Source organism: Lingula anatina, chromosome 4 (assembly GCF_051362555.1).
Source record: "Lingula anatina isolate TDL-2025a chromosome 4, LinAna3.0, whole genome shotgun sequence".
NCBI lineage: Eukaryota > Metazoa > Brachiopoda > Lingulata > Lingulida > Lingulidae > Lingula > Lingula anatina.
This window is the reverse complement of record NC_141770.1, coordinates 26,062,491-26,088,763: the sequence shown is the minus strand read 5'-3', so window position 1 is coordinate 26,088,763 and position 26,273 is coordinate 26,062,491. Positions and strand designations below refer to the sequence as shown.

The window sequence follows — 26,273 nt, the reverse complement described above, 5'->3', positions numbered from 1 at the left end:
ATATTTTGATATTAAAAGTTTTTTGTCATGAACAGTTGAAGTAGACTAAATTATAAGTAGAAAAGTTTAGATCAAATTTCAGGCATATCTCTTTTGAGAAACTGGACCCAGATTCGGATTTTCCGCCGAAGCTCGGAGCGATAGCTTTTTGTAACTATAAAAAAGCAGAAATATGAAGCGACCTACAGTTCTTCGTGTTTTGGTTTTAAAGTTCCAGCCGTTTGAGCAGCCGTGCGCGACTATATTAGTTTTATTTGAGATGCACGATATTCAGAGACAACGCCTCTCATCTTTCTTATGTCTCTGTACTATTCATTCTACTTTAAAACAGTGTAATGTGGCACCGTGTTGCATGCTTACATTTCAAAATGTTACAACTGTCACTCATTTTACAGGCCAATGAGAAATGAAGTGCATTATGTCATAAACCGACCGGTAACCTGGCTTTCAGAATTCTCTTGAATCCAACCACTTAAGACTTAATCTTGATCAACTAACTGGTGATAAACCCTTTTAGTCTATCTATTTACAATTTTGTTCTTTTTTATATATTCTTTTATGTATTTATGTTATTATTTTGTATTCATTATTAATTCATTGCCCTAATTGTAACTCCATTATACTATATGTATATTTTTTCATTCAAAGAGTAGAAACGAAAACGGAGACACTGCAAATCTCAAACATGCCATTATCGAAAAACATTTTAATTTAACACAAAATCCCTTCACTTTGAAACTTTGCTAAAGAGGCCATGGGAAGATACTACTCATGTTGTTTCGACATCGCGCATAAATGTCATTTGTCTTCCAGGAATTTTATGAAGGTTTCGAGTCGCTGCGGTTGGGCAATGACGCAGACTTAAGTCTGATCTTATTTTAACCATAAAACTAAGACAAATGGTGGGCTTTCAAATTGTTGGTGCACGTTGTAGGGCGGTGCTGACACGAAGGAATTCAGAATATCATTGTGCAATTGCAGTTTGGAGGGGGTGGGGTGAGATACCTCCGTCGCGTGCATCCCCCCCCCCTACCATCCAGTCCCCTCATACTATCCTTGGTGACACCCCTTTCAATAATAATAATAATAATAATAATAATAATAATAATAATAATAATAATAATAATAATAATAATAATAATATAGTTTATTTAAGACAATGCAACCGAAAGGTTGAAAGTGTACAGATTAATGAGATAAATAAATATTATACGCCAAAATATTCACACAAAATATGTCCAGGAAGATCAAATTAAATTCAAAATAAACGTTAAAGAAAACGGGTAAACGTGTTAAAGAAACGTTGTCACATTGTGTCCTCTTCTTACTAGTATAACAGAAAAACTGTCCTCGTCGACTGTTTTATATTTTTGAAGCGGGTCTCTTTTAAATTGCCCCCCCCCCCCCAACCCATTAGCAAAGACCTGATCTGCCAGTGCTGTTCAGAAGGTTTAGAGATGTTAGAAGGTAGCTTCGCCTTTTATGTTGTTTAGTTCGACCAAAAGTCTTTCGCCCTCCTGCCACCTCCCCCTCCCCTTCTACGGGCCTATTTTATCGTACGTATCGTCTGGGTCATTGTTTGCAATATTACATGTATTAACGAGCACATACTTCATGTTTTCATGGGGTTAACGGCAGTCGTTTTCGGATATATCAAAATAACAAATGACCATCAAGAAGTCAAGGAAATAACGAGTCTTCAGTGAAGGAATTTCCGCTCGAAAAATGTCCGCAACAAATTGATGAACAGCAATTTCCCCACTACACGTCGACATGCTTCCTCGACAAGATTGATGCCTGGCACGAGTACAAGAACCGGCCACAACGGCAGATTAATACTGCCAGCCTGCAGCAGACGCTCATGATAACAATTCGATTTAAAAATGTAACAGGGAACCAATTTCCTGCACCAAAGCCAATAATAGAAGCATACATCACTTTGATCATCGCCGCACGCATACGGTACGCGTACATCATGATGTCGCTACTTTGCGGTCTTTATATCTGTCTTTAAATGTCCTGTGACGTCATGTTCCGCCAACGTTTTCCTGGCGATCAGAGATAGGGAGTGAGTGGTCAAGGAATCTCAAAAGGTGTTTCACAGATTTTGGTAAAATATTCAAGAAAGTCAGTTACATATCTATAAAAGATGTATATCAATGTCCTGCAAATGGCCTTTAATCTTTTTGTATCATTATTTCTATTTAATCCTCAAAATTATCGCTGAATTCCCCTTGCGTCATGTGATACGGAAGCTTGCGCATTGATATGTGCGTTTCTAAAGATAAAACTCCCCACAATAAATGCCTTTTATCTTTTACATTCTACTTACAGAATGATGTTACAATGCCTGGCAATTACAGATCAAAAATAACCCTAGCTACTATTTTCGTGTTACCATTATACTTAGTGGGTCTCTGTTTTCACTAAGTGATGATTACCTATTATTCACAGCGGAGGAAAAATGGGTGATTAGTCTAAATCTTGCCTTTATCTGGCAAGCTTTCAAGTTTTGTCTCTTGTAAGAAATAAGCACAAAAGCCATTTCCTTGGTCGTCCGTGTTGACACACATCACATAACGCCCATCATTTATTCGACTTTAACCAATCTACATACTGTTATTAAGGCAGACTTAACCTATTTTTCCCCAGTATTTCAAGCAAATACGAGCAACGCTGTTAACGTATGTTCCCTACAGTATTTGTTTGATAAAATGGTTTAGAACAAAAATGTAATTTGTGAAACAAAACTGATTTCGACCCTAACGAAATAATACCCACTTACATGTAGCCTATCTCTAACAGCATCATCCATTACTTGTAGCGCCAAGGAAAACATTTGTCAATCCTATGAAAATGGATTGTTTTGATTTTCACATTAATGGAGGCTCTAATGGACTGTTGACTCCAGAGGGACAGAGAGGAATGACCGTGAAATTCAAGATTTACGTCGAGTACAATCAACGTGCCTCGACGACACTCGGAGACCGTTGACAGATGAAACTTTGTCATACAATTTCATTGATGAAAAAATTATGTCACTCGCCTAGACCAAATGTCAACTGCGCTGTTAATATTTCGTTGCATTAACGCCAAGATAAAGGTTGGTATTAAAACAGACAATGGTAAGATTTTTAGAAAGTATAATCCCTTTCCACACCGAGAGGCACATTTGAAGGGTTGACAACTCTCAAATAATCAAAATAGCGACCAGTTAATCGGTTTTCTTTTAGTTGGTATATTACATTGTGCAAGGAAACAAAACCCCAGAAGCAAAATAACATGTAAACCTTTCAGACTGATGTGGTATGGAAAACTATTTCGCTCAATGTGAAAAGGGCCTAAGAGCTCATTCCCAATAAAACTATCGGTCTACGTAGACCGATCCAACTCCGTGGTTATTGCAATCAGACTAATTAATTTATATGAGAACGTTGGAAACAAGAGGAGGCGTGATGATTTATAAACCTGATTGCATTCAGCACGAGTCCCCGTGGAGTTGGTTCGATCTTCGCAGACCGATAGTGTCATTGGAAATGAGCCCAAATTTTCACGGAGAATTAAGTTATTCCTAAGCTAAGATGTGTTACTCTATGAATACATACAACCGGCAGCAATTGATGTCTACTAATCTCCCCGTAAGGCTAAGTGGCATTATTTAATGAGGTCATCAGTGTTTGGTAGGTTAGTGGTCATTAAAAACCCCCGCAGTAGCTGCCATTAATTTGTCATCAGATATCCTTGTGATGAGTGTATTTTATCCTATATTTCTATTTGCACGTGCCATTGGGTGCACAGATGAAAGAAAATACTTTTATAAGATTTAGATATGTGATTGAATGCACTGGTGATGAATTTGTGGAATTAGTTTCCCGGAACTGAAATTCGTAATAAATTTTTCATTACGCTTGACCTGTGCAACAAATTTGACCGCTCTGTTTGTTATTGACTCAAACACCAAAAAAAATAAAAACTTAAAATTTAGAAATCAATAAAATTCTGTTTGCCGTTACTTTGTGAACGGTTCTGGTGTCATATGGTATACGGTGTAGCTTGGTGCGAGAGGGAAAATTGGTAAAATTAAAAAAGAAAATTGCTACATATAGGTCTAACACTTATTGTGCACGGTTATTTAAGTGAACACAGTTTAATACATGTATATTCTCTTTAAGCAAAAAAATTACAAACTGTTAAGACACACTGTCAATATATACTTATACAAATATATTGTTAGATTATACTTCAATCTTTGCCCAAAACATGGAGGAAAAGCTGGGAAGTTGATAACAGTTGAGACAGATCGCGTTGTGTTAGTTATAATTACTTAGCGGATACACAATACGGTTCGAAATAAGAATTCTCAGTTGGAAGTACGCTTATGCGCCCCTTCCCTTCTGCCCACTACGTTCCATCTTTCAAAAAAAAATGGCGGGTTCAGACCCTTTATTCACCATTAACAAAAAAAAAAAAAAAAAACAGAACATCGCTTCCTAACATTGTTACCTCGATGATCGCCATCCATTAGCTTTGTCTTGATAGCTCTCTTAAGGACCTAACCAATACAGAGCAAAGACTAATTGCCATAAAAAACACAGTTAACAAGGAATTTCATTGCGTTATTCTTTTTTTTTTTTTTTTTTTTTTTGTTGAAAGGCAAACATCTACCTATTATAACATATTCCATCTATTTTTGTTCCACCGATTCTAGATGTGTTTTCAAACCAGTTTCTGTCGGTACCAGATAATGTCCCACAAATGACGATATCTTAGTTGCAATCTCGAATTTTGGTGTTTTATCAAGACCCGCCTTGAAGCTGATTTCCTAATCAATGATATAATATCTCAAAATCGGTAAGATGTTTAGAAAACTGTTTAGATATTTCACATAATCACCCAAAGTTTTGATAATGCCGGAATGGCGGGGGCTTCTCGTAATGCACGATTTTTTGATTACGTTAATACAAAATAATAATTCGCCTTTCCTATGATGAAATGAAAAGCAAACCTAAAAGTGGATCCTTTGCCACACAACGCCAGATGAACACGAACGTTGAAACTGTGCCAAGTCATTCATCATTTTCAGTAACAAATAAAATAATGCATTTCAGCTGAGAATATTGAATTGAATCCGAGCCAGGAAAAGGAGCTAATATTAATCATTTGGGCCAAATCATGTGTAATGTAAGTTATCATTTCCGTGGCATTTTATTGTTCAGTCGTCTCAAAAACTGATGTACTTAATTGATCACGTCATCTAACAAACAGGACTGAGGTCTTTATAGATCATATAGTGTGTGTGATACTTTAAATTTGACTTTGCAACAGGCGGATATGGGAATGTCGGTAAGGAGAGGGTGGGCGGGGGTATATTATTTTTTTAATTCTTCATTTGCATTGGGGAATATACGTGCATGATGGATTTTGCTTTTAAGTGACAAGATGCCATAAATATGTTTTTCTACCAACTCTCGTAACGCCAAGTAATTTTAATGTCCTACTAATGTGAAGGTTGTTTTTTATAACCCAATCAACTCTCTCTCTCTCTCTCTCTCTCTCTCTCTCTCTCTCTCTCTCTCTCTCTCTCTCTCTCTCTATATATATATATATATATATATATATATATAATTTTTGTGCTTTTCAGCAATATATTTCCAGATCCACTACCATATCCTGTGTTCATTAAAAATAATAAGTTGCATATTATTGCACCTTTATAACTTGCATATTAGATTGAGTACGATATGATATGATATGATCTGTGTATCTTTTTTTTTTAAACACATGTACATATACATTTTCATTATTATAATTCGGCGATAGAGTAAACTGCACATTCGCCGAAATATCCCCTGCACAAGAGTTGGGGGAAGTGGGAAACGCAACCTTTTGGGAAGTAAATTAAAAAGCATTTGCTGATTAACGTTAATGTATTGATTTGATTTGATATCACGTTTCTCTCACAGACACCTGGGTCGCAAGCGTTTCATTCTATTGAAGTTCGCAGACTGAGTACTAATGCTACGCGGCGGCAGCATCGGGTAACTGTTCCACCTAAATGTTATTTTTTAAAGATTAAAACCAGTTTAAACTAGCTGAGAAGGCGAGCCTTGTGTATTTGATGTATTTGAGAGTGTTTTTTTTCCAGATGATCACACCGTCTCAAAATGTGCGCACAATGAACACCCAACTGCAAGTAACGTGTTCACTAGCACTGTTGACTAGATCATGGGTTTAATACTAATTAGTTACCCTCTACCAGGGCGACAGATTGATTTTTCACAGATAGTCACAGATAGGTCTCTAGATAAATAGACAGTCATTTTGGTCTGATGTCGATTCAGCAAAAAAGGTCCACAATAATAACTGAGACCCTGGTAGAGGGTACTTATTAGTCAAGATCGTGAGCAGGCCTAACCAACTACCAGACTCGGCACCTAAGAATCCAGAATAAACCGGTATATCAGACCAAACTACCCGTTTTCAAGGTGTGTGTCAGATCGTATTACAGAGTATCAGCCACCAAACCAATTTTGCCTTGTGCGCGATGTGATAGCAATGATCGTAGTAATAGATAGACCCCGGATAGATAGATAGAGTCAGCGAGGATTATGTGGCATACACGAGTGCGAAGCACGAGTGGATGTCACATAACCCTCGCTGACGAGGGATCTATCTTATTTAGACCACGGGTCCATTAGCGGGTTATAACGCATTCATGCGAGACGTGCGGTTATGCGAGTTACACCACGTCTGAATCTTTTGTTCTTCACTTCCACCGTGGTCAAAAGCGGGGTTGGAAAGTAGTGCATCTCATTTAGATTCATGCGCTGCTACAATTTTCCCAGTTTATGTTAAAAATCTGACAATACCGCAATTTTTAACATAATATTTTGGTTCGAACATAGCCAATGATGTTTTGTAAATAAGAACTTGCAAACTTATATATTCATTTAGAAAAGTAGACCTAATTTTGATAGCGGAAGCATATTCTGTCGGGGGTTAAATATTTTCTGGACGAGATTCAGTGAGTCGTCTGTCGCCATGTTGTCACTCGGAACAACTCCGATGTCTCCGCACTCGACAATAGTATGGAGCTTGCGGAATGAGCCGTGGATTGCCGATATCCATGTTGTTGTATTCATACGACTCCTACTTGACGAAAACGAGGCGCGATACCCGGATGACAGGTTGGCTTACAAAATTTGTGATGAGGTATGATACTCTGTAATGCGATCTGACACACACATTGAAAACGGGTAGTGTGGTCTGATATACCGGTTTATTCTGGATCCGAAGTTGCCGAGTCTAGTAGTTGGGTAGGCCTGTATTTGATCATTCGATCCTTAGGTAGAAAGGTGTTGCATAATGTGATGCCTATTAAGTAATGTGATACATGTAAGTACTTTATGTCATCCATGTTGATTAATTGAAACGCACTTATGTTACTGGGACTCTGCTATGTTAACATATTATATGACAAACACATTATTTACCGCAAGAATGAGAAAAACCTATTAATCAAACATACAATATACAACTTGCGCAACAAACTGACATTTCATGCAAGGTAGGTAATCTGATGTGAACTAATAGGAAGTGCCGTTCAATCATCGAACATAACTTCATTTCCTGTATAATGGCATATTTTCAACGATTATGTAAGATCTTCTCATGAAAGAAGAACATTTATTTTCAATAAATGAAAAGATAATGACCTCTACAATTTGTTAGAATGTGCAGACGTGTTTTAAACAGCACAGTGCAGCAGGGCGTGAAGCACAATATTGAACTGTATATTTTCTTTCCCCCTCCTAACTCCCATCTCTCCCTCTCTCTCTCTCTCTCTCTCTCTTTCTCTCCTTTTCCTTCCTCAAAGGTACACTCCATGAGTTTAAAAATTCCCCAACAGCTTATTTTTGCCATCCACAGCTTCTTAAAAAACCTTACATAACCTTTAAAACGGTTCAGCCCTTTTAATACATTTTTCTGGAGCGTACCTGCTGTTGATACTTTCATCGGAGCTTATGAAGAACCTTTAATGAATCCAGGTGCAGAGAGGAATAGATAAATGATTAGTGAATACAAAAAAATTGGTCATTTTCCCAGGAAAATCTATTTTGTAGAGTAAATCCCATGGAATTGTCTTTTAATGTTGAGAATGACATTAACAAAAATAACTGAAATAATAAAAGTAACAATACCTAGAATAATGATACTCTTACGAATAATAATAATAATAATAATAATAATAATAGGGTGATCATGCTAACATGGTAAATTTCTTTCCAACAGGTCCCAGAACTTCCATTAGCAGCGCTTTGTGCTTGCTCATAATACACTAAAAGCTTTTCTATTTGATACGCATTTGTCTCAGAAACTGAACTGCCAAAGTTTCATTTTTTTATCTTAACTACAAATCACAATCGTTTATATCCTGACATGGATCCATTCAGCATGACAGAATCTCAGAAAACTCAGACAAAATAAATCAATGACACCAATAGCCGCACACAAAGCAAGCAAAATGCTAGACCAGTTTCTAACGTTTTGTGTTAATGTGACGTCATGCATGGGCTCCTATTGTTTAACACACAGTTTTGATGGCTCTCCATCGACCCCCTGCTGTTCCCACCAGTCCCATTAAAAAGTCCCTTTGCAAACTTTTCATCGCCAGTGTGCTTTTAACCTGTTCGCCACTGTGTCGCAGACAATACTACACAGCTCTCTTATTGTGCAGGCTCAATCTTGGAATAAGCACGCCGCTGCGCAGTTCTAAACCATTACGCGCCCGGCGTTTTGCGAGGAGAAGTTACTATGGCGTAGCGGGGTGCAATCAACGCTGTTAAGATCCATAGAGTGTAAGCGCTGCTGACGTAACACAGTTACAACGCCGGCTGACGTCACGACTGCTGTTGACGTCAAAGTTTGGTGCTCGCTGCTGTTGGAACACTGGGGCCCGTAAGGAGGTCGATAGGATCGCTTACCGCAATTAATTACCCTTCGAAACGCTGTCCTGAACTTGATGGACATGGCATTGTAGAGGATAGGGTTGATGGTGCTATTGAGGAATATCATGTTCCGGCAGAACAAGATGTAATAAAGGTTCAGGAAATGCTTGTCTACAAATGAGTTGTACAGCACCAGGAGTCGGTACGGCAGCCACAGCGCAGCAAACAGGGCCACTACCACTACCAGCATCTTCACAACCTGAAATGAGAGAAGACGAGGTGTTTAGCGCTTGTTATAAAAGAAAAAGTTAAGAATTTCACCAGCTGGGTTGGACAGGAGGACCTAAGTCTAATGCAAGGCTGACACTTGCACGATTCTGTGGCACGCATAGGCACGATTCGAGTCGTGCCAGTGCGCGAACTAGTCGTAAACTGGCGTGAAGTGTGCGTAAACCCGTCGTGACTGCGTGCCATGTCGGGACGAGAATTTTGAAATGTTCAAATTTTTGGTCACGACAAAATTTAACGACCGGGTCGTGAACTATGCACAAACAGTTCGTGAACTCGTAGTGAACTCGTCGTGACGATGCGGGAGGATGCGTGACAGTGCGTGGCAGTTCGCGCTATGCCACGACTGTTACCAACTGCCACGAATAATTCACGAATAGCTGACGTATACTGCGTGCCCAAGTCGGCACGACACCGTCCGAATTGCGCAAACTCGTCGTGCCAATGCGGGAAGTGCGTAAACTATGCGCAAACTATGCATGAACTTGTGCCAGTTCGTGTCAATGTGGACACACATTCGTAAACTATTCGTTTGCTCGTCGTGAACTCGTCGTAAACTATGCGTGAACTAGTAGGTGTAACTAGTAGGGTAACAGTGCGGGAGCCTCCCACTTCGTGCCCCAAAATGGCACGACTTGCCACGACAAAATCGGGACCAAAAGTCGTGCAAGTGTCAGCCTTGCATATGACAAAGACCCTCTACAGTGTGAATGTCATTGTCCCAATCAACAGCTTAACGTTTCTGTACTCCAATACAGTGTTTCTAGCTAGGAATAAATTGAGAATAATAACTCTGATTTTATTATACTTTTCAATGTCTTTAAAACTGGCAGATCTAAGGTTCTAACGAAGGCTTTGGGGTGGGTGAATATTAAATTAATCTGCTCCACACCCACACCAACCAACCCACCCCAGTGTGCGTGTACGAGCATTTAGTTTGAACAGCTGTTAAAATAGCCGGAAAGTTTTTGAGAGCCTTCTTTCGTATGCATAGCCAAAATCTCCCCCCCTCAAGCACACTCGAGAACCGGGTGTTCTATGGAGGTGCCAAAGAATGGCCCGCTGGTACCTTGGAGGCATGGTACATGCCTAGAAATAACAACCATACTTCTTACACAGCCTAGAGTGAGTTTATGAACATTTTAAAACTGACGAGACTTTTGAATACTGGGGATGCATTTTCAGGGACCTTTGAATAAAATGTGTCTACAAAGCGAATAGGGTGCCCCCAACTCATGATTTGCCACAACTTAATTGTATTTTCAATGTTTGAACCTTAATAAGCACACTAAACTCCGCAATAACTTAGACCATTCGTACAAGTTACACAAAGATTTGAGTTATAAAATTTACCGTTTCATCTAAATCCAAAGAAAAATCTTTTACACAAGATTAGTTTGGGACTGCTGCACTGCAGCACTTTCTAATGACACTACTTCAAACATCTTTTCAAACCATATTTGTCCTTGTCTACCCACTAGTGTTTATGTTCCTACTGATGCTTGAATTAGTTCCGTTTATTCTGTAGTGTGTTTACAAGACGACAGTCTTCTTCAAACCGTGATTTGGATGACAGTACTTTTCATTTAATGAATTTTCAGTTGTTGCCAATGCATTTGGCGCAAGCAGTAAAAAGAGACAAACGGAAACGTATTGTAATTAAAATATACACCTGTTGGATTGGACTATGTCGTGTAAAAGGGGTTGGGGATTAGGGTGAATTACATAAACAAAGAGGTGTTTGGAGCGCCGTGAGAAACAAATTTTGACAAAATGTACGACAAAAAAAAAAAAAAAAGAGAGAGAAAAAATGCCAAGAATATAAAGCCGCAGACGTGTTTCGCGTGCTCTCCTGACTTTTTCACCATAAACCGATGTTGCGTGTCGAATGGTAATGCTTCTGCTCATTAGTTTTGACATTTCTCGTATTTTAACGAATCATTGTGGTTCTTTTGATTCATTTTGCTGCGTAGCACTGGTTCCATAACGTATGGCCTTGGCTTGCCATTACTTATACGTATTCCTGAGAGTAATACGCTGTGAATGACAAATCACCCATTATCCTTTCTCTTATATTTGCCCTATATCTGATCTATGGTCGTGAGAGATGATATAAGGGTGATACATGTATCTTTCCCTATATTTTATATATGATATCCATAGGACTGCCCATCTTGAAGTCATGTTAAGGGTAAGGAGGCTAAAATTATCAGGGCAAGGGATCGCTTGTTAAAAGGTTTGGACACGTATAAATCGCCAGTTTTTCTCGTGAAATCGTCAGTTTTGAGTCACACGCCGTTTTACGAAAATAAGATAAAACGATTTTATGTAAAATTGCCAAAGTATCTTAGATGCTAAGGTGGCGACTAATCGAACACATGAAGCGACTTTCTGTCGCGATTTCTAAACTTTTTCTATAAAATCCCAATAAAAGCCTCTTATTCGTTTCTCCCAAGCACTTGTTTCAGATCATTTTTTTAAATTCGCCGTGACTAGAATCATTATCATGTTTCCGAATTAAAAACCATTCGTGATGAGATCTTATCTTTGGCTGTCTTTTTGCTAGAACAAAATTAATTCAAATATTTTTTGTTTTAATGAATTGAAAGATACTCCATACAAATGGAATTCCCGCTTGGTAGGCTATATATTGCAAAGAAACCATAAAGCTCGTTTCACTTCGCTACAAAACATTAATTGCCCCTATGTCTTCAAATGTTTACCTTCTCATTCACGATTGTCAAGCGATCCTACAAAATGTTCTCTTTGTGTGGTTTATCTGACAGAAAGATCAATTTTTGTGATCTACTTTTACTGAAAGATAAGCCCCAGAGAGGTAGGGGTAGACCATAAGGTATACCATGTAACAAAGATGGCGCCAGCTGTAGTTCTACTTATTGCCAAGGCGACAGCAGGGCTGCTGTAGATTACTTACAGGCACACTATGAACGTTGGAACTTTAAAACACAAATCATTTCCTGGAAAATTTAACGCTTTCTTTTAATCTTTTCTCTTAATCATCACGTTATACCAGGAATCCAAAACTGATCGCAAAAGATGCATAAATCTGGTTTTGAGTTTTGCATTTCTCATTTTCGAGTCGCAGCCGAGTGGAAATAGACCCTGGTCAATTTAACTTGGGTTTATAGACTATAATTTTGTCAATTATTCTCAACGGTTCTGGACGGGTTATACGTGCTGACCTAGGAAAAAATCCTTGAGTTTCCAGACTTTTTTTTTTGTTATATCAAGGTCTAATGCACCTCATGTACCCTTAGCCGCGATGAAATACTACCGGTTCGGGGAAGGAATAGATTTTAAATCACCAAGAGTAATGAGAATTCCTTCTTTAACACATTCTACGGTATATTCATCATCCAGAAAAGTTTTTTAGCCAGGCCCAGCCGCCTTTCCTGCAGATAACGGCGTTGAATTAAGATTTTATACCAGAGAAAAGAACTCTCGCTTTTTTCCTCTCTCCCTTTAATGCCGTTCAGTGTTCAATCAATCAATCTCTCTACGGGGATTCTGATCGCGCTGAGCTATCCAGTCCATTTAGTCTTAATACAGAATAGCGATACCTCACGAAGAGAGAGGGTGTTTTTTTTTTTTTTTTTTTTTTTTTTTTTTTTTTTTTTTTTTTTTTGCTAACACAATGGTAAAATGCTAGTTCCAACAGACAGCAAAACTGTTGGTTCTTTTTTTTCCTTTCAGGTATGAATGGGAAATCTTTACAAAACAATTGGATATGCAACTTTTTACACATAGAGTTTGAGGGTTAGTCAAAGATGACCTCCTATTGTGGAATATTACTATCTACTTGTGAATGATTGATGATCAAATTTTTTGTAACTTTCTTTGTAATATAAAAATACGAGCCCGTGGATCGGGTTAAGAGACGTGATTCAAGATAATAGGTTTCACTTTGACCTACATATATTCATTTTTGAAGTAACCTGAGAGAAATGAATTGCGCATGCGCTATGTTATACAAGTAGACCGCCTCAAACGGACTCAGATCCAAAATTAAAGTGCACCATGTACATGAAATTGAAAAACCACGGTTTCCCTTCTACCTCCACATTTGCATGTATATAAGAACACACACCTACATATGATGACTAGCGCTCACCTCAGCAGGCCAGAATAACTCCCAATTAAGATTAACGAAGATAACAAGCCCTACAGACAAAATGGCCGACCAATTTGTTTTGGGGGGGTTAATCATTTTTTCATTAGATAGGAAATTGAATAGGTTTGGTCTTTGATCTTTGCGAGATGAAACGATTAGAGTTTTTGATGAATGCGGTAGGTTAGCGAGGTAATAGGAAGTCTAAGGCCACTATTCATCTGTTACCTTAGCAAGGTCGCAGACAATATATTCAAGACGCTTGCATTCTTGCGAAGAAGCTTAATTATGCCCCGTTAGGATTTTGTTGGAGCTGAAACGAGGTCTTCGGATCATTTAAAGGGATGTCTTACACGTACATGGGATATTATGTTTAACTGTTTTTGAAAAAAAAACAATATGCATATAATCACATTTTATCATGAACAAAGATCGAAATGAGAATTCATTACATATATAGTAAATACGAGGGGTTCAAACATTTGATTTTCTGCATTGCATAACGCAGTGACATTCAGCGGCCGATACAAAAATTGTTAATGACGGAAACAAATGAGATTTCGGTCCCAGTACTCGATATCTCTTCTAATACACATAACTGGTGTGATATCTCCATCGAGAGAGAGAGAAAGGGAGAATAATTAGCTGTTCTGGATAGTGCACGCGTGCAAGAGAGAGAGAGAGAGAGAGAGAGAGAGAGAGAGAGAGAGAGAGAAAGGAAATCTGCAACTTCCCTAAGCTCCCTCTAAAACTGAACTCTAAAGGCATATATTACATTTTTGCACAGGATCGCTGTCGCTTGTCAAATTGGAACATACTCAACTGTTGCTGGTTGTGAAGTGACAGAATATTTGATTTATCCGGGATAAGGTTTGCCTTGACAGAATCTATCTCTGTCATTGAGGAAATGATACTTTCTGACGGACAGGAGGACATGTCATGGCTTTGTTGTCTGTTTTTCGTTTCAAAGCCCACGTCATAGTTTTCGATCGCTAAGTTACTGGGACTTTAACACGAAGATTTGGCATAATGTGCGAGGGGGACAATCAGGTCAGACATAAAAACAGAGGGTGAGGTAGACGATTAAGAGTTAAAATAATGACAAATTAAATAAGTTCACGCCGGTCTTATCTCTATCGTTTGATCGCCCTGTACAACGTACCAGATACCTTTCGAAAATTCCAGGTGCCTTCCAGTTTTACATCTTGCCTCCACTATTTATCTGCCTAGTTACCTAACCATATGAACTAATGCCTGTATATGTCACTGTCTGTCTTTTACAGTGTATGTGTACGTGTGCGTGTGTTTCTGTCTTTTTTCTTTCTTTCTTTCTTTCTTTCTTTCTTTCTTTCTTTTTCTTTCTTCCTTCCTTCCTGCATTTTTTTTCTCCATTCCTTCCTTCCTTCCTTTCTCTCTCTCTCTCTCTCTCTCTCTCTCTCTCTCTCTCTCTCTGTCTGTGTGTGTGTGTGTGTGTGTGTGGATGGATGGATGGATGGACGGATGACTAGGGGAATCAAATCAAGCCCTGGGAAAACATGGCTGCACCCTCACCACGGTACCATGGCGTGCAGAGTATATTGGGTACCAATCCGAGTGAATACCATGAAGATTATCTCAAATATAGACGGAGGTTGTATTGACCTTTCCGTCTTTAAATCTGGGTAGATAAGCAATTGATAGACTGTCTTGATGTATCTTTGATTGAATGGAAAACTGTTTCATTTTAGGGCTTATGTACTGTTACGTACGGGTAGGGTCTTCAATTCGCAGTATTACAGTTGTTAATTATATCGAAATACATGTATGTGAGACCACGCTCGATGGCTAGGAATACCGACATAGGGCGGCATTCACACCTTATGACAATCCAACATTTATCTAGGTATGAGTTTTGATTCAGTGCAAGAACTTCGGTAAGGAAAAATTAAAGTGGCACGTACATTTTGTACAGTGAATGAACGTCAAAAATGCATTCAAACCCCACTGCAGTGAAATGCTTCACGACGATAAATCGCCGCCTTTACCTTAAAGATATCACTATCTAAAGTTAATAAAGCTTAGATAATATGCATTATTGGAAAGTGGAATCGGTAACGAGCAGATGTGCAAAGTTCCTATTATAAAGACCTACCTGAAACTGATACCGAAGAAACACGTCGTTTACTTCCTTTTACGTCGTTGTAGTCAAACGCTCTTCCACCAGGACTTATCGTTTGATTATCAAGTGGTAACATTATCAAGCTACTGAGGCTCTGTATCAAATTTGAATATGGCTTTTTATAATCATTTCTTTTTCACATCTTGATTATTGCCAGAGATTTATTTGACGGCATATATCTGTCTCCTATACATTACCATTCAATTTCATGTTCCAGGGTATAAAAAATGGGGGACAAAAAAACAAAACATCATTACAATAAAGTATCCTTCACTTTCTCCAATTATTTCCTTAGTCTTTTTTTCCAAGAAATCCCATTATTCTATCTCATAGCAATCATCAAATTAATGTGCGTTATTTTTTCGCAGCGTCCTTATTTAGAAACGACGATTGCTTTCTATTGTTTATGGAATTCCACACAATCGAATCAATGCTCTATAAGAAATTTGCAACCGGTCGACGGAAATGAATCGTGCTGAGGAGAGAAAAGGAAGCACGGCCATCACCAGCACGTTTACGATTGTAGAATCACTAATGTGAAAAGAACTCAAGCGCTCCTTACTGCAAAATGTGCAGTTCACACTTTCTTGACCTCGGCGATAAACAATTTTTGGTAATTTCCACCAATCTTAACGCGTTTTTCCTTCCGTGACTTATACACGCCAATACTTAACCAGCAATCGCGACCGAAATTCCGTTAACACCGGACGAGTTAAGAGATAAGCGGAAGAGTGATTTAAGATTGTGGGACTTTATTGAACTATTTTTGCGCTGGTCACTGATCGCAAGGCCTCTGCAAAGGATTTGAACAATTCCTTAAACCACAAGGCCACCGACAAAATGTGAGAGGTCGAGAGGCAGGGGAATGGCTTGGACACCTCTTTCCAAACGATGGCGATTCTCTTCGTACGATGACGAGAGTAGGCCGACAACCGTTCTCTATGCGGTTTTTTTTAGACCAACGTATGCGTGAGCTAAGAGGCTGTCACTCTAGACCTATATGCCAGAATACCTCGAGCGCCAGCACATAACTAGAGAAAGTACTTGTATTTCACCAGAAAAACACCCCTAAAACCGAATAAAACGTATATCGCCACGGTCACATAACATTTAAGGTATGTGTCAATTTGGTGCAAGAGAGGTGCGAGACTATTTCTAATTTAATCATTAGATAATGTTTGTTGTTGCTGTTGTTGTTTTTAAACAACAAAAATGCAAGTCCCGGGAAATAAAAAAATGCCTAATATTTCCCCAAGGCTAACCTGAAAGTACTTTGATCCAAATTTTCCTATAATTCATAAGACAAAAACAAGGAAATAAAGGATCATAATGTCATCTAGGCCCGGATCTATTGGTGTTCCTCAAATAATTACTATTGCCCTTTTCTTAAGCAGAGGTACACTCTCTAGAGATCCTGTTTACCAATAGTATTCTGCTAGTTCTCGTGCACTGCTTTTGTCTTCTTTTTTTTTTTTTTTTTTTTTTGATTAATCCTTTTGGAATAAACGGTCACAAGTCAAAAGTAGCTACCCTGGACAAAAAAAACCCTCCAATATACTGGTTTTATTGCTTGTGGATCTTTTTCCTGGAAATGCTATCATTGTTTTTTCCCTATAAACAATTGAATCGCGGACTCACTAATGAGAACATGCTACTCGAAACCCTATCTAATAGCTTTCTGAAATTGGCCAGGAATTATATTGTTTTTTCTTAGAAATTTGGTGGGGTAAGTGTCACCTGTAGGTGACCGAATTAACGTAAAAGCAGTGTCCTTAATCTATAGGTATTGAAAGAACAGTATCAGGACTAATAAGCATGACCTTCAGTTGTAATACAGGGACCAGTCCACTTGTTCTCAAAATGAATGAGACGGTTCTTCTAAACGTTTGAACCATTTCGTTCACATCAAAGCTATCTTAGCTTATCTATAAGATTGGAAATTTATGCGTTTATTCTAAGGGATAAATTTTAGGCAATAACAATTTGGCGGCAAGAAAAAGTCTGTCGTGTTAATGATAGTTATACTGGCTTACCCTGCTTTGTGTGTGGTATTGTACAGTTTAATATTTTCTTTTTGTTTTCTTCCCCAAATATCGTCAACCGGAGCATGAAATATTCCTTAAAGCGACTTCTGGGAATGACCACTATTTTCTCGGTAATGACCCGTTCTGAGACAGAAACCACTACGCTTAACTGCTTCTCTGTTAATGAATGTGTTCATCAGCATATATACATACAGTATGAATAAGTCGGAAATCCGACATTTCTCTGAAGGGAGCTAACAGCGCGTCCAGTAAACGCAAGGACATTGTTATATGTGTCAAAATAATAACACAAAAGAACACATCTAAAAGGATACTAAGAATGCTAACGGTCACCTTTTATAGTCCTCGACAATAATTAACAAATGTATCATTAAAGCATCCAATTTTTTTAGGTGGAAGAGACAGTAGTCTTTTCAAGCAAGCAAGCTTTCCCCTTTGGCTAGTATACAGTTGCTCTCGTCTTCTTTTAAGAAATAGTATTTTTACCCATGTGCCCCCCCCCCCCTGCTCCCGGCAAACGGCAAAATCCTGGAAGCGATATTGAAAGCCAAGTGCCAGTGAGGCGTTTCCCAGACCTAGACGTCGGCTAGACGTTGGTATTTATGTCAGCAAAGGTTTTTTTTATACAGTTACAATGCAATTTAAGGCAGAGGTCGCACATTCGTTAAACTTGAACGCGTCTATAGACAGTAACTGATGAATCAGTGTAATAATCCATCGCTGAACTGAACGCAATAAATGTTTCTGACACGAGTTTGCATGACGGGCGGCTGTGTGCCAGGAATGAATATAGTCCTGGGTCAGCGACTGATGAGTTCTTCTGGCAGCTCTGAAAAACGACACCTTTCATTGTCATTTATCACGACCTTCCGGTCATGTACAGCACGTTTTTTTACGTCTGCTGCACCGACTGTGCTAGCTGGCTGATCGTAATATCTGCTAGAGGGTCGTGTCTATAGGAAGAAAAAAGTGGTGTAGTGTAATGGAGGTACTCATATGCATATACACCGGCTATTCCCAGCAAACAATGAACGCTATTATAACGTTAACATAACGTTATTATAACCAAAGAACGATATGGTAACGTTACGGTAGCGTTATAAAACGTTCTGTGTGTGCTGGGTTGAAAAAAATGCCCTTTACCTGTGTATTCCTATAATTCCTATAAGTGTAAACCGTATCGGTCTTTTCCCTTCTGATAGGGAATTGAAGTTGGATTTACCATTTTGTTTTTAGAAAGGTTGAGCGGGGGGGGGGACCCATTACACTCCCTATGGTATATGTTTTTGTACAATTTTATAGAACAAGTGATGCCGTACACACTTTGGTGACAGACATGTGACTCTCAAGGGAAAAGAAGCGAATTATGCAAATTGGAGACGAACGTTAGCAAATGTTTGACATGTCCACTACGGAAGACCAATAAAGATCTAATTTAGAATTACTGCCAAAACTGGAGAGAGAAAAAACACAAAAACATGATTTTACGTTCTGTAATTGACAGGCGGCTGATCATTTTGATCACATATATGACAGTGATTTCTTGTAGAGATGGTGCATTTTACTAAATGGATGGAAATTGCATCGCCAGCGAAGACCAGATCGATTTTTGTGCATTTCAACGAAATTATAACACCACTTTAAACAAAAAAAAGGATTTGGAAATTGAGTCTTTTAAGCCATACGCAGATAGAATGAGCTTACCGTGCATGGGCAAAGTATGCAAAAGCCATTTTGAATTATTCTAATAATACATTCAAAGGTAAAATGATGGGACTCTTCATGTTTTGAGACGTTTTAATGTACTGGAATGAGTCTCTCAACCGAGCCAGCTTACTCAAGATGAATTCAAGAACTTCTTCAGAAAGAGCAAATGGAAATGTATTAGGAAAATAACTACAACTTTAAAGACATGCAATTGAGCAATTTGTAACCTCTTCGTACTTTTTTGCATAAACTGATAAGGCCACGATGTTACTTTTCTTTCAGTTTTAGAACGTAATGGAAATGATGGGTTGTGTGTGGGTCGGTCGGTTTCAGTGGAGAAATGACAGTCCACATGCGACAGCTGATGGTGAATTGTTGCAGGTTTCTTGCGAATTGCCCTTTTTTTCTAATAGGAAATAAAGCACACATCCCTCTGTTTTATCCATCATTTTTCCCATTTAACGTTTATTTGGTCGCCTGCGTTGAAATGGCTTTTGATCCTAATACTGTTCTTGGCCATTTAATTTTTGTTCGCAAAAGGTGTATATCTCAATTTTATCGCAGTAAATTGGTCGCTTTTGGATCACAAACGGACGTTTACATTCGTAATTTACATGGTTCCTTCCAAGGCGTAATTTGGTGGTGCGATTTGACAAAAACTCAACACTCAAAGACAGACGGTAAAACGTTTAAGTAAAATCAATATATGTAATAGAGACATGAAATACATTTTACACGTATCCTTTGAAAGCGTTATGGCAGATTACCGTCTCAAATGTCAACGATCCGTTCTGGGCCTGGAAATGTCACTAAGATCAAGGTGAAAAATAGAACTTCAACTGAGAGAGAGAGAGAGAGAGAGAGAGAGAGAGAGGCCGCATTCAAATCAGTGGACTAACTAGTCCACGGGCCAAATATGGCGACCAACTAAAAAGCTTGTCGTCTAATCCGCAAATAGACACTGAATAAATCCCCCGTGGAATTCAAGTGGGTCGGCCATATTTGATCTGCAGACTTCTTAGTCCACTGCTCTAAATGCGGCCAGAGAGAGAGAGAGAGAGAGAGAGATCGTGGGGACGGGTAAGAGAGAGAGAGAGAGAGAGTTTAAGCCAGTCTGTTACAGCGACTGAGAAAGAGAAAGATTGCATTAAATTGCCCCAGAACAATAGTACCGAGAAAGATGAGAGAGATGCCATTTGAAGTTGTATGAAAACCTCTTTTGTTCCAACATCTGCGAGAATGAATTCAGCAATTTATAATGGGTCTCTCTCTCTCTCTCTCTCTCTCTCTCTCTGTTGTACAGCCACACGAACATACCGGCGGTATACATATATGGCACTGTATAGTACGGGCATATTGCACGGCAAATGTAACACAGATTTAAAGTGTGTGAATGTCGATATTGTGGCACTGCATGCTCTCTCTTAAGGTGTCTGAAATAACTACCTCAGTTCTTGAATAATGTATGGACGTGGGTGAACGATCTCCAGCGCAGGGTTTAAAGCGAATAAGATATAAAAAAGCGTTGCTCTTAATGGCTTTTCCAAGTAATGCAGCTCATGAACTTGCGAGGTAAATGATAGAACAGATATACATTTCTTTCGTATTTTCCCTTCTGTTTCATTGTCTGATCTAGTTGATTCTATATAAACGACAGGGAAAAACTAAAAATTCCGTCAATAGCTTAGTCTTGTTACGTATCACTCGATCGTTTCTCAAGATATTGACAAAAGAACGCCTGCATTTTTGTTGTAATAACCACTGTTATTACCCTTTTCTTCGACATGCAATTTGGTCACTGTGACCGTCCGATCCAATTTTAAACACAGGATTTGACTTATCTGACCTTAAAATCTGTCCGCCCGGTCTAGATCGTTTTCTGTTACCGCATATCTTTTAATTTGACATTTGAGAAGAGAAGTGAGAGGAAATTGCCAATATCCTGCGGTTTTTATTAAATGTAAGGGTATTAGGACGACAGAAGCTATTAATTCTTAGACGACTAAGTGAATTAAGCCTCGTCTAAACTGCAGTTAGTTAAATTTAACAATAGCATGTCGAAGGAGACATTCAGAAAGTCGATTTTTGGAAAATCAGAAAGTTCCTGTTCCTGCATTGGAATTTGAGTTGGTGGCTTTTGGTGAATTGATAACCGTTTAAAATGAAAATGTTCACCTTGACTTTTGATTATTTTAGTTTGTCTTGGGTTATTTAAATGTGTAATTTTTCTGTACTGGAAAAAGTTAAATTGATTAAGTGCATAGCAGATGGTCTACCTCTTCAACACTGAGATTTGGAATCGACCCCTCCCCCAGGAAAAAAGAAAGAAAGAAAACATATCAAATTAATGAATTGTTAACAGAAACAATTATATGGTCTCGATTGCCAAATCCCAAAGTGGGCCAGATTCAGCTGAGAAACTTTCGTCAGTATCTTTAGCAACCTAGTTTCTTTTTTTATATCGATGTAGTTTACTGTTGCAGTACTGGTACCCCCAAAGCTCCGCACTCATTTCGTTTTTATGACCACGGTGCGTAATAAAATTATTCGGTGCGGGATGGCAAGTATGATCCCCATGTCAGTCTAACAGATATGACAGAAAGTGAAAGAAATTCACATATTTTCCATCGGATAATTTATTGAAAGGGAAAAGAACTGTGTCACACACACACACACACACACACTAAATGAATAAAATAAACAAATTATAAAGAAAGTGTTTTCCTACAAAGACAATCCAAACTCAAAACGTTTATGTTATAGGCCTAACGTCCGTAATGGATAAATCATAACTTAACGATGTATGCAAGAAGACAGGATGTCATCAGTTGCAGTTTGTTTTAGCACATTTTAACATAATTGGCATATGCGGATCATGACAATAAAGATAGATATATTAAACATTGTTTTACCTTTGGCACCAGTTTAGATAAGAAAATCTTATGAAGCAGATGGCAAATTTTTAATGACAGTATTGTTGCAATTGGTATACAAATTGTGGTTCCGTTTAAAGCGCAGAGAAAACGGTACTCGGTAAAACACGCATAAAACTGAATAGATCTTAAACAGGTGTTACGTAATGAACAATGAACACGAATCTTACATCATCTACTCCCTTGTAAACAAAAAATATATTGAGATGATCTGCGTACATTGTTCGCGTACATTGTACATTACAAAACGAAATTTAACAGATCATGAAGCACATTGTGATTTTTTGGCATAAGATAAAACATCATAGATCATAAGTCGCACGTTTTCCTCTGAGAGGGTGATTAAATGAACGCCATAACGTCCATAAGATACATAACCAGATATTTATTGCATTCCACGCCTCTCTCTTGATTAATGTGATGAGCTTTCAAGAAGGTGTGAAGTGCCGAAATCCCAGATGAAAAACGTATGAACCCTTGCTTAATAAAGCATTAGGGACAGAAATTGATGTTTTATCTTCACTTGAAAGGTATAAACAAAGCAATTTCTTGATAATTGGTGAAAGGAAACCCACGCGTCGTATACGTCTGTTGGTTGTGTGATTAGAAAGAGAACTGTGGAAATATATATACATGTTCGCAATTGTTATAATGGCTATAAAAGTCCTTTAGGTGTGAGACATGTATGGAGCTTCTTGAAACTGCACATAAAACTGTCAGAGTGCCTTCTTCAATACTTATCAGCTGATACGAATTTTCTTTGGCAATTCATGGTGTTTTCAGCTGCTCAACCCCATCTTTTTATCTGTCTGCTAACATACTTTAAATCGTAAAATCCAGGTGAAACTTAAAATGTGTGAACCACATTGGCATCCAAAACACTACCTAACTGTTATCTGAGCGTGCAAACACATTTGCATATTTTCACTTTTGTACAGCCTTCAATCTTAATTTTGTATTTCAACTTTCTCCAAAGGTTGCCTGGCAGTTTCTGTTCGGTGGCCTGATAAATCTGTCGATATCTCTTTTATGACGCCTATTAAAGAGCAAGGGTCCGGGGAAAACATTTAAGCAAAAAACATTACCAATACATAATGAAATAACTGCGGAGTAAAACCGTGCAGTTGAAGGGCTTAACGTTGTGCTAAAATATAGTAAACGGGCACCTATTAATAATTCACCGGCCTGTGAATATTTGGCAACGGGGGAGGTATCGCAGATGTTTGAGGCGGTTTTAAAAATTAGTTCTAAATTTCTTTAGGAATGTCTCCATACACTTCAATATACAGTAGTTGAGGCTACTTCGGCAGTGGAATTGATATCAAGAAGGTGACTACCATTGCAAAAAAAAAAAAAAAAAAAGATTCAGAAGGGAAATTAAACTTATTGTAGCCTCACCGGTGATCACCTAGAAAGTGTGATTAATCAGTTTTCTGGGTCGATACTTGACATACTTTTTAAATCGCCCTATCTCTTAGTTGACCCCCCCCCCCCTCCCCCCCATTTTGACCCGCGTCAAGGTAATGCCTTTACGAACTTAACCTGACATTCATAGCACAGTTAAAACATCTCTCCTCTGAGGATTCTAGTGACAGTTATGGAGATCCGCTGGATCACAATCCAGAGATTACCAATCGCCCTTTTCATGAATTTAGACGTGTCTTGTTCAAAAATGCTTCTGCGTGACCTTTTCTTACATTGAGATATTGCCAATTGTGTGCGATAATAGTTTGGATATATAGAGATCGGTACATGCAGACGCAAGACCACATTCCAAGGGCCTGCAAACGCTTAATGACAATTATTTAACTTATGGATTTCTATTGAGAGCCACTGGCATTTTATTTAATGAATTCAACTTAAAATAGTATGCAGTTTATGCCATAATGTTGCACTTCCTTAAAATATTTATATAACAGCGTACATATTTTGTGATAGGGGATTTCAGTTTTGCTTTCTTCATCCAATTTTTATTCCGGTTGATGGAATTATTCAAAATTAATGTCATTTGTCATCGTTCTCCCATTTGCATTTCCTTGCTAATTGAATGTCAATAATAATAATAATTTATTAAGCCAATAAAATACAAATGTATAAAATCGGGAATCTTTTGCCCTGTAGTAGCGCCATTGAAATATAAAAAATGAAAATTAAAATTACATGTTAGAGTTAAAAATAGTTACTGCCGAAGGATAAAAGCTATTTAAAAATCGCTTACTACCCTTAAAAGCTAAGAGTCTCGAATTGCTAGGTAAAAATTTAAAAAGGGTATGGGCTGGATGGCAACTGTCTGTGATTATTGATAATGTTTTCTTTTTAGTCCTGTCTAGATATATAGTATGGACGGGAGTTAGATCTGTTCCAATTACAATCCCTGCAGTTTCGACGATCTTTTCCAACTTGTTCCTCTCCTCCACAGTTGCACGTCCATACCAAACAGTTACTGAATAAGTTAAAATACTCTCTAAAACACACCTGTAAAAGTTCGTTAAAATAAACACATTTCTGGTAAAAGCTTTCAATTTCCTTAAGAAATACATTCGTTGACGTGCCTTTTTCAATAGCTTCGTGATGTTATCGCCCCAGGTTAACCTATTATTCAGCTGAACCCCTAGTAATTTATAATTAGAAACCTGTTCGACCGCTTTACCGTTAACTTCCAAGGGATTTTTACTTATCTGATTTCTTCTGAAGTCTATGATCATTTCTTTTGTTTTGCTCACATTTAATATCAAGTCATTGTCTGTGCACCAATTTACTAAACTTGTAACCGACTGCCTGTATGACATCTCATCATTATGGTGTATCAAGCCGACTAAAGTTGTGTCATCGGCAAACTTCATTAAAAATGTATTTTCCTCCCTCGCCACACAGTCGTGGGTGAATAACGTATATAAACAAGGTGATAAGACGCAGCCCTGGGGTGTGCCAGTGTTTAAAACTATAGTGTCCGAGAAGTTAAAACCGACTTTTACTGACTGTTTTCTGTTTAAAAGAAAATCTAAAATCCAATCGCAGAGTGCTGGTGGAAAATTAAGATCATCCAAAAGTTTAAAATACAATTTGCTTGGTACAATAGTATTAAATGCTGAGCTATAGTCAACAAATAAAATTCTAACATAGGCATTTTTACAATCGAGATGTTCGAGAACTTTGTGTAAACACATAGAAAGAGCATCGTCTACACTTCTGTTACTGCGGTAGGCAAATTGGAGTGGATCAAAGCTATTTGGCACTAAAGTTTTAATAAAAGACAGAACAAGTTTTTCGAATATCTTCATAGGCACCGGTGTCAAAGCAACAGGACGGAGATCATTTAAATTCTCTACAGTTTTACTTTTTGGCACAGGTATGATGGTTGCTGTCTTCCATATTTCAGGCACTCTGCACATTTCAATTGACCAGTTGAATATTTCCGCGAACACATCTGAAAGCTGGGCTGCGCATTCCTTTAAAAGCCGTGATGTTATACCGTCAGGGCCTGGAGCTTTCCTGGTGTTTAAAGCCGAGAAATAACACAATATTCAAAGGAATATGATGGAATATGGAGTACTAACTTTTTAGATGTTTGATGATAACAGTCGATTTTCTTTAAAGGTTTCTAAAATCGTCCACATTGGGTAAGAAAAAAATGGGGGATAAACGGATTGCCAAAACTGTTATTTTTGTCATATCTTATCGAAAGCAAGATAAAAAGCTGATAAGAAATATTAGAAATAGACTTCTCTTGTAATAGTCAGGAAGTGAAACAGGAGTTTCATAATTATATAATTGGTCAGCTTTTGAGGATCTCAGAAAAATGGACTGAAATGGTAAAAATGAACAATTGTGTTTTGACTTGGCGGCCGTTGAAGAGTAAACTCGTCTGATCGTCACATACTTTCCCAGAGGTAAAGGGGTGTTTCTCTTCAACCACTTCCAGGTCATAAATGAACTGTTGTATAACTATATACAAAATTGGTGACCTGGTAAGTCCAAAGGGCTGGGTCGTTATTTATAAAGTTATATTTTTATTTAAATTGTACATGTATATGTTTATTTTGTACAATCACGATAATAAATTTG

General features: G+C 38.1%; 1 protein-coding gene across 2 annotated transcripts in view; it reads right to left on the bottom strand.

Moving 5' to 3' along the window:
- Positions 1-26,273, bottom strand: part of LOC106178898 (thyrotropin-releasing hormone receptor-like) — a 49,277-nt gene that overhangs the window by 4,102 nt on the left and 18,902 nt on the right. Inside the window, exon 3 of one of the 2 annotated variants that reach the window (XM_087011449.1) lies at positions 8,985-9,207. In XM_087011449.1, the coding sequence (XP_086867575.1) occupies positions 8,985-9,207 (223 nt within the window). Of the gene's footprint in view, positions 1-8,094; positions 9,208-26,273 lie in introns of those variants that run through there. The other variant, XM_087011448.1, reaches the window with a different exon arrangement.